Source organism: Glycine max, chromosome 6 (assembly GCF_000004515.6).
Source record: "Glycine max cultivar Williams 82 chromosome 6, Glycine_max_v4.0, whole genome shotgun sequence".
NCBI classification, from domain to species: Eukaryota; Viridiplantae; Streptophyta; class Magnoliopsida; order Fabales; family Fabaceae; genus Glycine; species Glycine max.
This window is the reverse complement of record NC_038242.2, coordinates 7538474-7551480: the sequence shown is the minus strand read 5'-3', so window position 1 is coordinate 7551480 and position 13007 is coordinate 7538474. Positions and strand designations below refer to the sequence as shown.

The 13007-nt window shown below is 32.1% G+C and overlaps 2 protein-coding genes across 2 annotated transcripts; one reads left to right on the top strand and one right to left on the bottom strand.

Annotated features, from left to right (window-relative positions):
* Positions 1-113: 113 nt before the first annotated feature.
* LOC100777290 (O-fucosyltransferase 31) lies at positions 114-5562 on the bottom strand. The gene is made up of 10 exons (XM_003526495.5): positions 5219-5562; positions 5008-5070; positions 4781-4862; positions 4576-4646; positions 4314-4402; positions 4016-4219; positions 2398-2653; positions 918-1145; positions 540-737; positions 114-383 (listed from the first exon to the last, which is right to left on the bottom strand). The coding sequence occupies exons 1-10, from the start codon at positions 5351-5353 to the stop codon at positions 174-176; spliced, it is 1536 nt and encodes a 511-aa protein (XP_003526543.1). The 5' UTR covers positions 5354-5562; the 3' UTR covers positions 114-173.
* Positions 5563-6118: 556 nt separating this feature from the next.
* On the top strand, positions 6119-7388 carry LOC102667391 (protein TIME FOR COFFEE). The gene is made up of 4 exons (XM_006581440.4): positions 6119-6305; positions 6413-6479; positions 6564-6932; positions 7041-7388. Exons 1-3 carry the CDS (start codon positions 6217-6219, stop codon positions 6846-6848), a joined length of 441 nt encoding a protein of 146 aa, XP_006581503.1. The 5' UTR covers positions 6119-6216; the 3' UTR covers positions 6849-6932; positions 7041-7388.
* Positions 7389-13007: the final 5619 nt, after the last annotated feature.

Here is a 13007-nt window from a genome sequence, read left to right as displayed (position 1 = left end):
GAGTTCCGTGACTCCGTGTGCCAGCATCTTAATTTCACGAATTCGAAAACTACTGGAACATCACCACTGCAATTAGAAGTTGGGAGAGAAAAAATGAATTTTGGAGAAACTAATAAGCCAAAAACGTAATTTTAAGCTAAAGATCAATTTACAACTGTCAAAACTTGTTTCCATTAAGCTCTACACATGCAATCAGGAGCAGGATACGTATAAATTGATTGATTCTCCTTCCTTAATCTTATCTGCCCTTGTCTGTTCTTATGTCCATCAAGAACTGCAAGCTGAAATTCTGACCAGCCTATGCTTTTATTCTGAAATAGCTGCCCCAACAGTCTCATGTTTGGTCTGATAGTCTTCAGATTCATATAAGCACGATGCGCCTCCTAAAGAAGCAAAAGATGTTAGGTTTAAATGATAATTTTTGGGAATTTACATCAATTCTTGCACCAAAACAAAACAAATATAGCTCAAGGCTCTTTATGTAACATAATTATTTAGATTGTACGGTTTGAAATAGAAAATTTAACAATGATTCTTACTAGAGCATTGTGCATATTGCCTGGAGAAGCAGAAATGAAGATGTCACTCTGCATGCTCACGTAATAATCAACAGCAGCTAACAGTGATGCCTTTCCTTTAACCTTGGCCATTTCCTCTGTGGAGACTAGGCTCTTCTTATCTTCCATAAGAGGAAATAACTTGCTTAAAGTTGCTAGCCTAGCTTCTCCACCATAAACCTGAAAGCATGAAAGCAATCCAGATAAGTCCCAAGTCAAAGCACAAAGTGCCCTATGCCCCTATCAATAAAGGTGTCAAAAGGTAGTAGATTGTTAATCATTGGGCATCATTATGAATATCAGAATGAAATATATGCTGTTACATAATCACAAGCCATCCTTCATATGTTGTTAATGAACCTTGTGGGAAGCAAGATAAAGCCGTGTTCTATTGTTGAAACTCAAAGCTGCCAGGAGCAATCCAATCTCTTCAGGAGTCAGTGGGCAACGCCCCTGATTTCTCAACTCTTCATCAGTGAATTGAGAGTTCAATACCCTTCCCTGCCAAAGCACCTGCCGGTACTTCGCTAGAGCAAGTTTCTCAGCTTTACCCCCACCAAAATCACAGGCTGAATGAGCTGCCATATCCTGCATAGTACATTTGGAATCAAAGTGTTAAGGGCTGAGATATGTAATGATGATGATGATAATAATAATAATAGATACTAGAGATTAGCTCTAAAGAACTCAAGGATAGTATTCTGGATTTGTAGAAACAAAGATGGAAAAGAAAATAAAAACAAAATAACAGGGTTCCAGACACCCCTGAAACATCCACAAACCAAACCCCCTAATTTGCTCTCAACACCCGCCTAACTACACAAGCCCACTCCTGATTCTCAATCATTATTTCTGAATCTCCCATTCACAGCATGCCTGCTATCCCTGTGTATAGCCAAATCCTCTCTTGTCCTTCTCACCAAATTCCAAGGAGACTACTCTGCTCTGCTATGCCCTTTCTTTCCCAGCCCATATTTCTTCTATATACATGGACTAAGGGTGTATCACATAGATGTGTGACCATCATGAAAATAAATAGGACCTTCAATTTTCTCAAAAAAAATGTGTAACTTACCACAGAAAATTAAAGATGTATTACACTGCTACATAGGGTAGTAGATTATATGGCTTTTAGTTTTGTGAAAAGGAAGAGAAAGAGAACAAAAAGGACTTTGGAGGGAGTTGTTAAGAGGGATCTCATGGTAGATAATATCTCTTAAGATTTGGCCTTCAACCAAGTCAAATGACGTTGTGTGATCCATATAACTGACTTCACCAAGTGGGACAAGACTTTGTTGTTGTAATATAGAGTTACATAAACAATTCTTAATAACAGAATCATCCTTTTCGTTCAATAGAAGCATATGTTAACATGTAGTAGTCAACTATAGAAGGATGAATTATCATTTAAATACATGAAACCTGCTCACACATGCACACACAGAGGCAACATAAAAATGTAGTTCCTTGAAGTTGTAGTTTCCCTGAAAGGTCTTTACAACAGAATCGACATATTTTCCATATATAAGCATGTATTATTTGGCTACTCTAGTTAAGAAGCATGAACAATCAATTCATTATTAACATATGCAAGATCAATTGCACTCACACACAGGGAAAGTATTTTGGTGCTAAGGATATTTGAATTAATTATCCTACTCTAAAGTTCTAACTACATATCAAACTATACGCAGCATAGAAGATTGATTCCCCAAAGCAATAACTGAATAATAAGATTTTTCAAAAGAAATTAGAATGACAAGTGACCTAGAGTGTCATGAAGCTACATGCCTAAGCTTCAAATCTTAGTAAACCACTCAAACTAAAATGAAGACTTTACTTTGTCAAAACGCAGATGCAACACAACAAACTTCCCAGTTTGCTGTTTTCCAAACTTATCAGTTTCCTCCAGCGGATAGTCATTCCCTTCTGTAGGGTGGCGAAGACGATGAACAATGGCCTTTCCTAATTCCTTGATATGTGAAACAAAGATCAGTGCTTCAAAGTTGACCTTACAACGGAGGCGCTGGATGTATGATGGCAAGTTGTTGAATGTCAAGCGATGAGAGAATGGTGCAATGGCAGCAATTCCATAACTGTATCAACGAGAAAATTTACAGCATTTGAAAATAGATTTTTATGTAAATAATGTATATATAAAGGAATACATAGAGTGGTTCATGGCCCTGCAAATGCCACAGATTGATACCAACTATATAGTTTTTCTGCTAATAAAAAAAGTTGATATTTAGAAAAGAAAAAATTATCTTTCTATTTATCTTTTAGACAAAAGCCAAAAGATAAACCAAAAGATAGTTATTTTATCTTCTATTCCCAGGATCAAATGCTATTTTCATGTTTGCCAGACAATAAGTTATAATAAGGCATATTATTTTCCTTCCTAGTTCCTAGAGGAGAATTTGAAGGTAGTCAAAAATGCTTCCTGAGACACCTTAAGGGTACTGTGCCTCATAGATTACTCCTCCAGTCTGCTACTCCCCTGAAACCCTTCTCCTTACATCCCTTTTATGATACTTCTTGGGCCAGTGGTCTAGATAACAGAAGATTTGCATCAAGTTCTTACATCTACCTAGGACCTAACCTCAGTTCTTGGCAGTCCAAGAAATATAGCCCTAGCATCCAGATTCCAGATCCAGCACTGAAACTGAATACAAAAGTTTAGTCAATACTGAAGCTGAGATCTTATGGATCCAAACTCTACTTCAATAGTTAAAAGTCTCGGGGCTCACCCTTATTTTTTTTTGGCAAAGACAATTCACTGTTTCCCTCTTTCAAGACTCAATGCTTCACTCCCGATTCTCCTGAACTAAGCACATGGAGTTGGACTTGTTTTTTTTTTTTTTGTCAAAGAGAAGGCCATAAAGAGCTAACTAAGTCCCTCTCAGCATACAGGTTTTTTGAGTTGCACAACAAACTCAGGGTCATGGACCAATCTTTTTCTCCATCCCCCTTGAATCTGAGTGGGGAATATTAGCATAACTACTCATATGGTAGTCACTGAAGTCTGTTATACTAGACTCTCAGGCTAGATTGTTATTACACCTATTGGGTAGTTTAGTTACATGGTCAGCTCCCTCCCTAACTCTCAACCCATAATTGTACTATCTCTTGCATTGCAAAACTAGTTCATTTCATTCAGCCATTTCCGCTTCCCACCAATATAATTCTCAAATTCTGTAAAATCTTTCTGAACATTTTATTTCCTTTTTTCCCTCATTTTGTCACACTTTCTCACACACTATTAATTCATATCACAGAGAATAACACTTATAAATTGTTTTTTAAAATCCATCTCAGCATTAGTAACAAAAGCTTTTAAGTCATATTTACAGAAAATAGAAGCCCGTAACTAACCAAGTAAAGCAATGAACAATAGTGGAGGATGGGGAGTGGGAAGAAGGAACACATCAGAATCTGATGTTAAGCTTTGTACATACCTCTGAAGTACAGGCAAGACATTTTCTATATACCAATCAGAAGTAGCTTGAACAGGTGCGGTTTTAATTCTAGTAGCTCTTATGCCTGTGCCATAGTACTCTCTTGTGCTCCAAGAGTAGTCACTAGGAAGCTCCTTCACTATGGACACTTCATCACGGAGGACATCAATAAAGTGATCCACGTCAAAAATATCTGCAAATGAACTGCGGAAACACAACAATTTCATATAAATGGAAACTTTCCGGTTTGAAAATTAAACATATTAAAGGTTGAAAAAATAGCAGACTCTGAATATACCTTGAATCTTGCCACACAGGGTTCACTTCAAAATGTGGGAGCACCAGCGTCGCATTCAAAATCTTAGCAACAGCAACAGCATCACATACCTTTTAAAGAGAAAAGGAAGGAGAATGATATTAGACAAGTGATCAAGTTTTGACTTTTGAGGTAAATGCCAATGAGATACATGATAAAACACTATCTTCTTTTTTTTTTCTTTTTTTCACTTTATCTCTGATCATATTATACCCTTTCAACACAATCTCATCCATTCACATACCCCCATCTTCTGCTGGTTCAATCCTCCATCAAGGAAAACCTGGATATAACCCCGTGACTTTTCAGGTAGTGCTGCAAGAAATTATAAGAATAAGTAAACATGTAAAATACCAGACACTACCGACAGACAAAACAGACCTCATTTTCAAGAAATAAATGTCCAATGTATAAAAGAAAATGAAATTCGATATAAAATTTGAACTCACAGTGTGGTTTTGGACGCTCAGTGCAAGGTTTCCATCCTTGGAAAGCCAAGGGAGACCAGAGACTAGTTTGAAGTTCAACTGACTGAAAAAACAAATAACCCAATTGGTAATCTTGAAACAACTAGAGACACAAAAAGCATGTCAAATCAAATCAACCTAATTTTTTCCACATTTAAATAAAATTATCATTATGATCATGAATTGATTGACGTGCATGCTTCACTCACAGTTTGGCGTTGCAAAGCACCCTCTAGCAAAGCCACGTGCATAGGCCTCGGAGCATTCCACTCCTGCAACGGCAATTCATTGATTCCAAAGTAAAGTCAATCTTTTTTCTTCTTTTTTTTTCTAATTTCTCACAGAGAAGTAACAGTTAATTTGATAAATTTAAGGAAGGAAAAAAATTTTAAAAAATAAAAGATGAAAATTAGGAGTTACAGAGAACACAGAAGGCGAAGAACGACCGAGAGGTTGGAAAAGATTGGGAAAGAAAGGCGGCAAGAGAATGACGAAAACCACCGCCAATGCGGATTTTTGAGATTGGTTTAGTTGGGTGAAAATCTGAAGCTTCATTGTTCGTGCAAAAGAGTTTCGCTGGTGCTCTAAACGCTGCGTTTCTGTACCCAATCAACTCAACTCAGAAGATGATTTACCCTTAGCTTCATTAGATTCATCTTCAATGGCAGGTCAGGGATCCAATTTTGGAGCATAAGAACTTTGTTTTATGAAGATTTTGAAAGATCAATGTGGTACTGACCGGACTCATGATTACAAGAACAAGTAAAAAATATATATTTTACGTTTATTAAAAAAATTAATTAACTTCTTAATAATTTTTTTCTTGAACTGTTGCTCCTTAGAATTCGATATCAATCATAAACTTCTTCTACTATTAAATAGATCAGAATGACTTTGAGATCAGATGGATTTGCAAAAATATAATAAATTAAATATTAATAAAATTAAAGTATTCTCAATGCTTTGTATATTAACAACTCAATTTTATATTATCAACTCAATTTATGCCACCTTAATTTAAAAAAATTCAATCATTTTTTCACCAAATAACAACAAATATCATCACATATTTCATATTATTTCCCTTATTTAATATTGAAGTAACATTTATTTCATGGATTATTTGTTTATTTATGGAAATATAAAATTAAAAAAAATTATTTTCACATTTGTTATAAGGTAACAAAATAAATATTGAAAAATATATCACACATTTTCTTTCAAATATTCAAAAATAATATTTTCATATTATATTTCCAAAAATAATATCTCCAGTTTGTGATTAGGGTTGATGGTCACATGTCAACGTCCCATAGGCAGGCACGTGAAACAGTTTGCGAATTTTCAATCCTCAGCGATAATTTTTTTACTCTAAAAGAAACCCTAAAAGCACAATTTAAAAAATCCCTAACCCTAAAATGATGGGTTTGTCTCTTCTACTTCTTTCCGTTCAATCCAATTCTTTGCCTCTACCATTGTCAGTTCCTAGCGGGCTTCCTCTCATGGGGTACGACAAGAGATCCATTATTGTGTGTTTAGTGTTGTTTCAGATATTTGTAAAGTTTTTTTTGGCATAAATTTGATGTGATCCTCTTCTCATCTCATTATTAGCAGATATATGACACCTCTGCAAGGAGTTGTATCCATGGATGGGACTCCTGTGAAATCTACAACAATATCGGTACTTTCCCCCTTTTTAAACTTATGATTTTGAAACAATGTGGAAATGAATTCCTGATTAATAACTTTCTCCCTTAAATTACAGCCTCCCCATCTTCTTTTTAACCAGCCTTGGCCAAAAAGGTGTGCAACCCACTGTTATATTGCTCGCAATATATTGTGTCACCAACAAATTGCGAGGATGAATTCATTTTGGCCAACAACAGCAGGTTCTGCATCACTATATGGGGGTAAGCCCAACAATCTTAATGTTGTACCCTCCACAGAGTTGCATGAGAATGTTCCCGGCAGGGCTGCAAACTCTTCTCAAGACAAAGGGCATGGTATTGTCAAGTTTTCAGAACATATTGGGAAGGACAAAGCCTATTAGCCTGCCATTGTGGATAATTCATCAAGAAAACAAATTTTGCTTCAGCAAGCTTTACCCCCAGGAGCAGCACCTAGTAATATCTTGGTATGTTCTTTTTTCTTTTGTTTGTCTTCTTCTAGAACCATAAATTCTCTTGTCTTCTTATGTTTTGCTTTTTTCCAATATTAATTTGTGCTTTGTCACAAATTTCAGCATGGCCCTACATTCATATTCCCGCTGAATCAACAACAAGCAAGTGCTGCGGCATCTGTTCGGCCTGGATCTTTGAAGTCTTTGCCAGTTTCTAGTAATGGAGCACCCTCCAGTGTCTCCAATTCAACAACAAAAGCCTAATACGGTAAGGTTGTTGCTTCGATGACCACGAGGACGATGAAGCTGCATAGCCTTTTAGGGTTAGGGATTTCTGAAATTGTGTTTTTAGGGTTAGTAAAAAAAAATACCACTGAGGTTAAAAATTACAAACTGTTTCACTGAAAATAAACTGGGGACCAAAAATATAATTTTTTCAATATGTAATGATAAAAAATCATTTAGGATCCATTCAAAAGTGTATTATTATAATCTTCCTCGACATAAACAACACCTAATCTCGAGGGACATCTATAATTTTAATATATCCTTTCTTTTCCCAATTCCTTTTCAATTTAGTCTCCAGTTGTTTGAACCCCACCTTCCTTCCCAACACTGTCTCGTCACCATAAGTGATCCCATTTGTGATTTGCATCACTCGCTAAACTCTTCATCCCTAATTGGAATTTCTTTAAATCTTTTCTTCGTCTACTTGAGAGATAGGAGTAGGCGAAATTTCCTTGTCCAGATTACCATAACATCTACCATCAAAAGCAGAAAATGACACTGCACTATCAAGTAGCTTAGCCCAATAAGACACGTCAACATGACCAATTCCCTTACCTATATCATTTTCTACATCCATCTTGCTTATTACATGGAGTTTTCCATCATCTAATTTTCGTTCTACCTTTCTCATTAGTCTTCTCTAGAATAGAAACTCTAGGAGAACTCTTTGTTTCAACCTCCATTCCTCCTTTTCCATCTTTTGCTTGTTCTTATTTTAAAAGAAAGTATTTATTATAATTTAATATTTTTAATGTAATAATTAGTGAACTCTTTAACAGTTCCCTATATTGAATTACCACATTGGTACAAAGGATTGAAGCATAGTTTAAATTGCATTGTTCATAAACCATTCCATCTAATAAAAAATTATCCAAAAAAGTGAATATTGAATAACGAACAAATCTAAAAAAAAACTGAGTGAAAACAAGATAATTTGTGTGTTTGGTGTTTTATCCCACATAAAATACGTGAAAATCAGAAGGTATAACAAATGGCTTTTACTTTGATACATATAATTAACGCGAAATCATAGAAACTCTTTGATCAGTTGATGCTTCAAAGTTAACACGCTTGGATTTACATCTCTTTCTTCTTCTTTTTTACTGCCGTTTAGATTTACATCTAAAATCACGTTATCACGTCAATGCCATACCAAACACGATTTACATTTTTTTTTACAGCCGCTTAGATTTTCATATAAAATCACGTTTTCACGTGAATGCATAAACAATTCATTTATGCTTCAAAGTTAACACACGTATGCGGATACCAAAGAAGAATTCCAACACGCTGAAAGAGAAATTTGTGGCTCAAACTATCTATCCCTGCAGAATCACAGAAATTTGCATATAATTGTTCAGAACTTTTAATACTTCAAAGTATTTGTTATTTAATATTAAATCTGATTTTTTTTAGAATTTAATGTTAATGCTGTAATTTTACATTATCATTTGAATTATTTTAAGATAATTATTTTAAAAATAATAAAACTAAAATTAAATTATTGAGGTAGTATCCAAGTTGAATCCTTTGTAGAAATATATTTTTTTTTTTATCAAATTTTACCTATTTTTTTAATTAAATTTTAAATTAAGCAAAGTTTCTTTTTTATTATGAACATGAAGAGTTAAAGAACAAAACTTATTATATATGAATCATGCCTGCTATTACCTCTCTAGCCCATATATCCTCCTCCCTCCTGAACTCCTTTACTCAAAAGATTAATCATTTACCTGAACAGTTAACCTACCCACCAGAGCACTTGTATCTTAATCCAAGTATTACCCATAATGGTTAGAACATCATAATCTAGATTGCGATTTCTTTTTTAGCCGACACACTCTTCATCCAACAAGGGCAAGGTTGCGGTATACCACCCATGAAAATCCCCCACAGCAATTTAGTGAGAATAACGTGGCAGCATCAAATGAATGATGATAACAAAAGGATACAGCAAATGTGCCCGAAACAAAATTCTTTAAAGTTCACTAATGAGTATATTTATGTAAACAACATAAGAATGTTCCCCAAATAATCCATATAAAGCTAGAAATAAATAAATAAAAACGGTGATGATATTGAGTGACATACATTGATTTACAATGTTCCATAAAATATTTATTTATTTTTATTGTTACCTTTTTTAAATAAATTGTTTTAATTATTTTTCTGTCATTTTATTCTTTTTAGGAATTTCTAAAAAATTTACGAATTAGTTTAAAATTAATGACATGTGTAAAATTTGAATATGAGACTTTCAGATTATTAACACATACTCTAACCAAATAAATTAATAAGTTAATGATGTTATGAAATAATTAATGTTATTATATATAACACTAAAATTTCTAATGTATGTTTAATGCACCAAAATTAATTGTCACAAAATTTATTATGTAAATTTATATGTGCATTAAATATACATTAGAAATTTAAAAAAATATTTTGCAAAACATTTTTTAAAAAAGCTATAACCCGTAAGTACATATGGATGACAGATTTTTCTTACAAATTAATTAATAACCCATGCAGGATTCGAACCTGTGACTTTCATAGTTGTTAACACGACGCTCTAATTAACTGAACTAATAGATCAATCATATTATAAAATAGTTAATGTCGTTATACACAACACTAAAATTTATAATATATATTTAATGCATATGTGAATTTACATAATAAATTTTGTGACAATTAATTTTGTTATAATATATTTAATTCACCAAAAATTAATTGTCACAAAATTTATGTAAACTTATATGTGCACTAAATATACATTAGAAATTAATGCACAAAAATTAATTGTCACACAATTTATCATGTAAATTTATATGTGCATTAAATATACATTAGAAATTATTGCATAGAAATTAATTGTCATAAAATTTATTATATAAATTTATATGTGTAATAAATATACATTAAAAATTTTAGTGTTATATATAGTGACATTTATTAGTTAATAATATAATTGATCTATTAACGTGAAAGTCACATGTTCCAATCCTACCTAGGTCATTAATTTTAAATTAATTCGTAAGTCATATATTTTTTAAATTTTTTTAAAAAAAATCCATTGGGGCCCATATAGATTATGGATCCATAAATTTATCAGGGATGATTTTGGAAAAGAAAAAAAGCACTGGGTGCACAAGCAGTTTGGCTGGTGTGCAAAGCAATGCCCTCAAAACTGCCACTGATTGGGTCCATTATGAACCATAGGCCGAGGCCCATTGGAGCCCAAAGTTCCAAACACAAAGGCCCTTGGCAAGCGCTCCGCTTCGACTGTGCTTGTGTTCATTTATTTATTTTGTTATTGTTGTGGGGAAGGGAGTTACTGACTTACTGTTACGGTGGCATGTTAAATATTATTGACTTCTACTTATGAAGCACTCGGTCAGTGACCCAAACGAAGCAGCAAGGAGATTAAAAACAAAAACCCCTCAAGAATACTCCATCTTCCTATCGTCCACATATTAAACCTAGGTATATAATCCACATTTTAAATATTATAATTAAATCATACTTAACTTTTTAAAACTATTTTTACGTTTCACTGAAAAAGTGCTACCGTTCATCAAAATTTTGATTGTCCACCGGTGCACCACCTAATTCATAGGTGCACCGTAAAATTTGTCCTCTTTTTGGAGACTAAGCTCACGCGATTTTTTGGTCCACGAAATCTTCTGCTCTGTTTTATATGGCGTTTTTCAAAACTAAAAAAAATGTTATATTCAAGAAGTGGAATAATTAAACATGTTAATAATAAATTTATTTATAAATACACACCAATATATGAATTTTGAGTTTATAAAATTTGAAGGTGAGGATCGAGAACAAAAATAAGGAAAATAAAAACTTGTCACTTTCTCCCATCCAACATAAATATAAGTAAAATTGGTGATATCTAAAGGGTAAATGTCGTGAGTCTTGTGTCATATTTAAGAATTTTTTATTGAAAAATATTAATAGTTAATGTTATATTAGTGGTAACGAGAAAGATTCTAATTCAAAATCTTAGTTTGTTTGAATTTTCGTTTGAAACCCATCAAACATAAGTTTGTGCATTTCAATTTCCAAAGCAACAAAAGTATATAAGTAATTCCATTGTTATGTTTGTGAAAATGTAACTTACAGTTCAACGTAATTTTTTTTCTCAAACACACCCTATGTTTTTTCCTAATTACCATAAGACTTGACCCCCTCCTTTGAGATCCTTTGTGTAAATGAGAGGGAAAAAAATTTAAAAAAAACATTAATGGAGAAAAATAAATAAAATACATGTTTTTGAGTTAATATTTACTAATTTTTTTTCTACATGGATTCTATCTTTAATTTTTACGCATAAAATAATAAATATTTAGTTAAATTCATTATCTATGTCCCTTGATATATTTTTGGATCCGTTCCTGCACCTTGTAATTCCATTAAATAATATATTATTATTTATTAAGTACAAATATATTCTTTATTTCAATATGTTTTTTAGGCGAATTATTTCATTATGTTAAAATTAAATTTTTAGGATACGAAAGACCGAAATTATCAACCCACTTTTTTATGCCCTACCTCTTGGTCCATCTGTGGCTTACATCTGTCCAAGTTAGAACAAGTGGAATTCAATTATTAATAATAATAGTCCTCCACATGTTCAAGTAGACTTAGATCCTCTTTCGGTATTTTTTTTTTGTTGTTTTTTATAATGGCCTAAATTTAATATCTTAATATATGGAATTAAAAAAATAAAAAAATCTTACCATATGGATCCCAATCCCCATCCGAATCCTGTATTTTTTTCCCTCATTGCTGCAGGTGTACTGCTGAAGAAAGATCGAAGAAACTTCGTAAGTAATTATGATGTATCGATCTCTTCATCTCAACATTTCTGTAAGAACTATATGAAACTAAGTTTATAATTCAAACACACTCAATGAAGTTTAATAAGTATTAATTAAGTAGTATCATGATCGTATCAAGAATTTAATTAGAATGTATTAGCAATTAATTTTTTTACGATTCAGCAAACGAAAAGCAATTAATTTTTTTATGCATACTTCCAACCATAAATTGATATGTATAATAATTAATGAAACTATTAACTTTTGTAATTTTTGCTTTAAAAACCAAATTATTGTAATTTTAATTATTTGACAATATAAAATGTAATAATGTATAAAAAATGAACTCTTTCATCAAAATAGAAAACGGGAAAAATGACATCTATATATAGAAATTTATAATTTGTATATATAAAATTTGTACATTCTCTCTTTTATTGATGATAAACGTATAGTATATATTAATAATAATAAAGGATATGAATCAAGCATATTTAGCAATTATTTTTTAATAATTATATAATACATACTAATTAGTAATGAGTTTAATTTTATTAAATTATCAAGCGTACAAAATTGTATACTATCATACATTTAAAAATTATCATAAATATAATTCTAAAAGAACTATTATAAAAGTAAATAATATTACCATATATATATATGACATTGCTTGATTGAATAATAGTATAATTTTTTTTTCATTATCACCGTATATTTCAATTAAATTTATTATAGAATAAACAAATAAATAAATATATTGTGAATTATTTGCATGTTGATTATCGATTTAAAAGTAATAGAAAAAATAGTATAGGATAGGAATAATGTACTATATGAAATAATTATTCAGAGGTAAAAGCACTTCAGACGACAGGCAACATGGCCATGATCGATGTACGAAAAGCAATCCTCTACAGAAATATATAAAATATTAATTGAAAATAAATACAAATTAATTTGT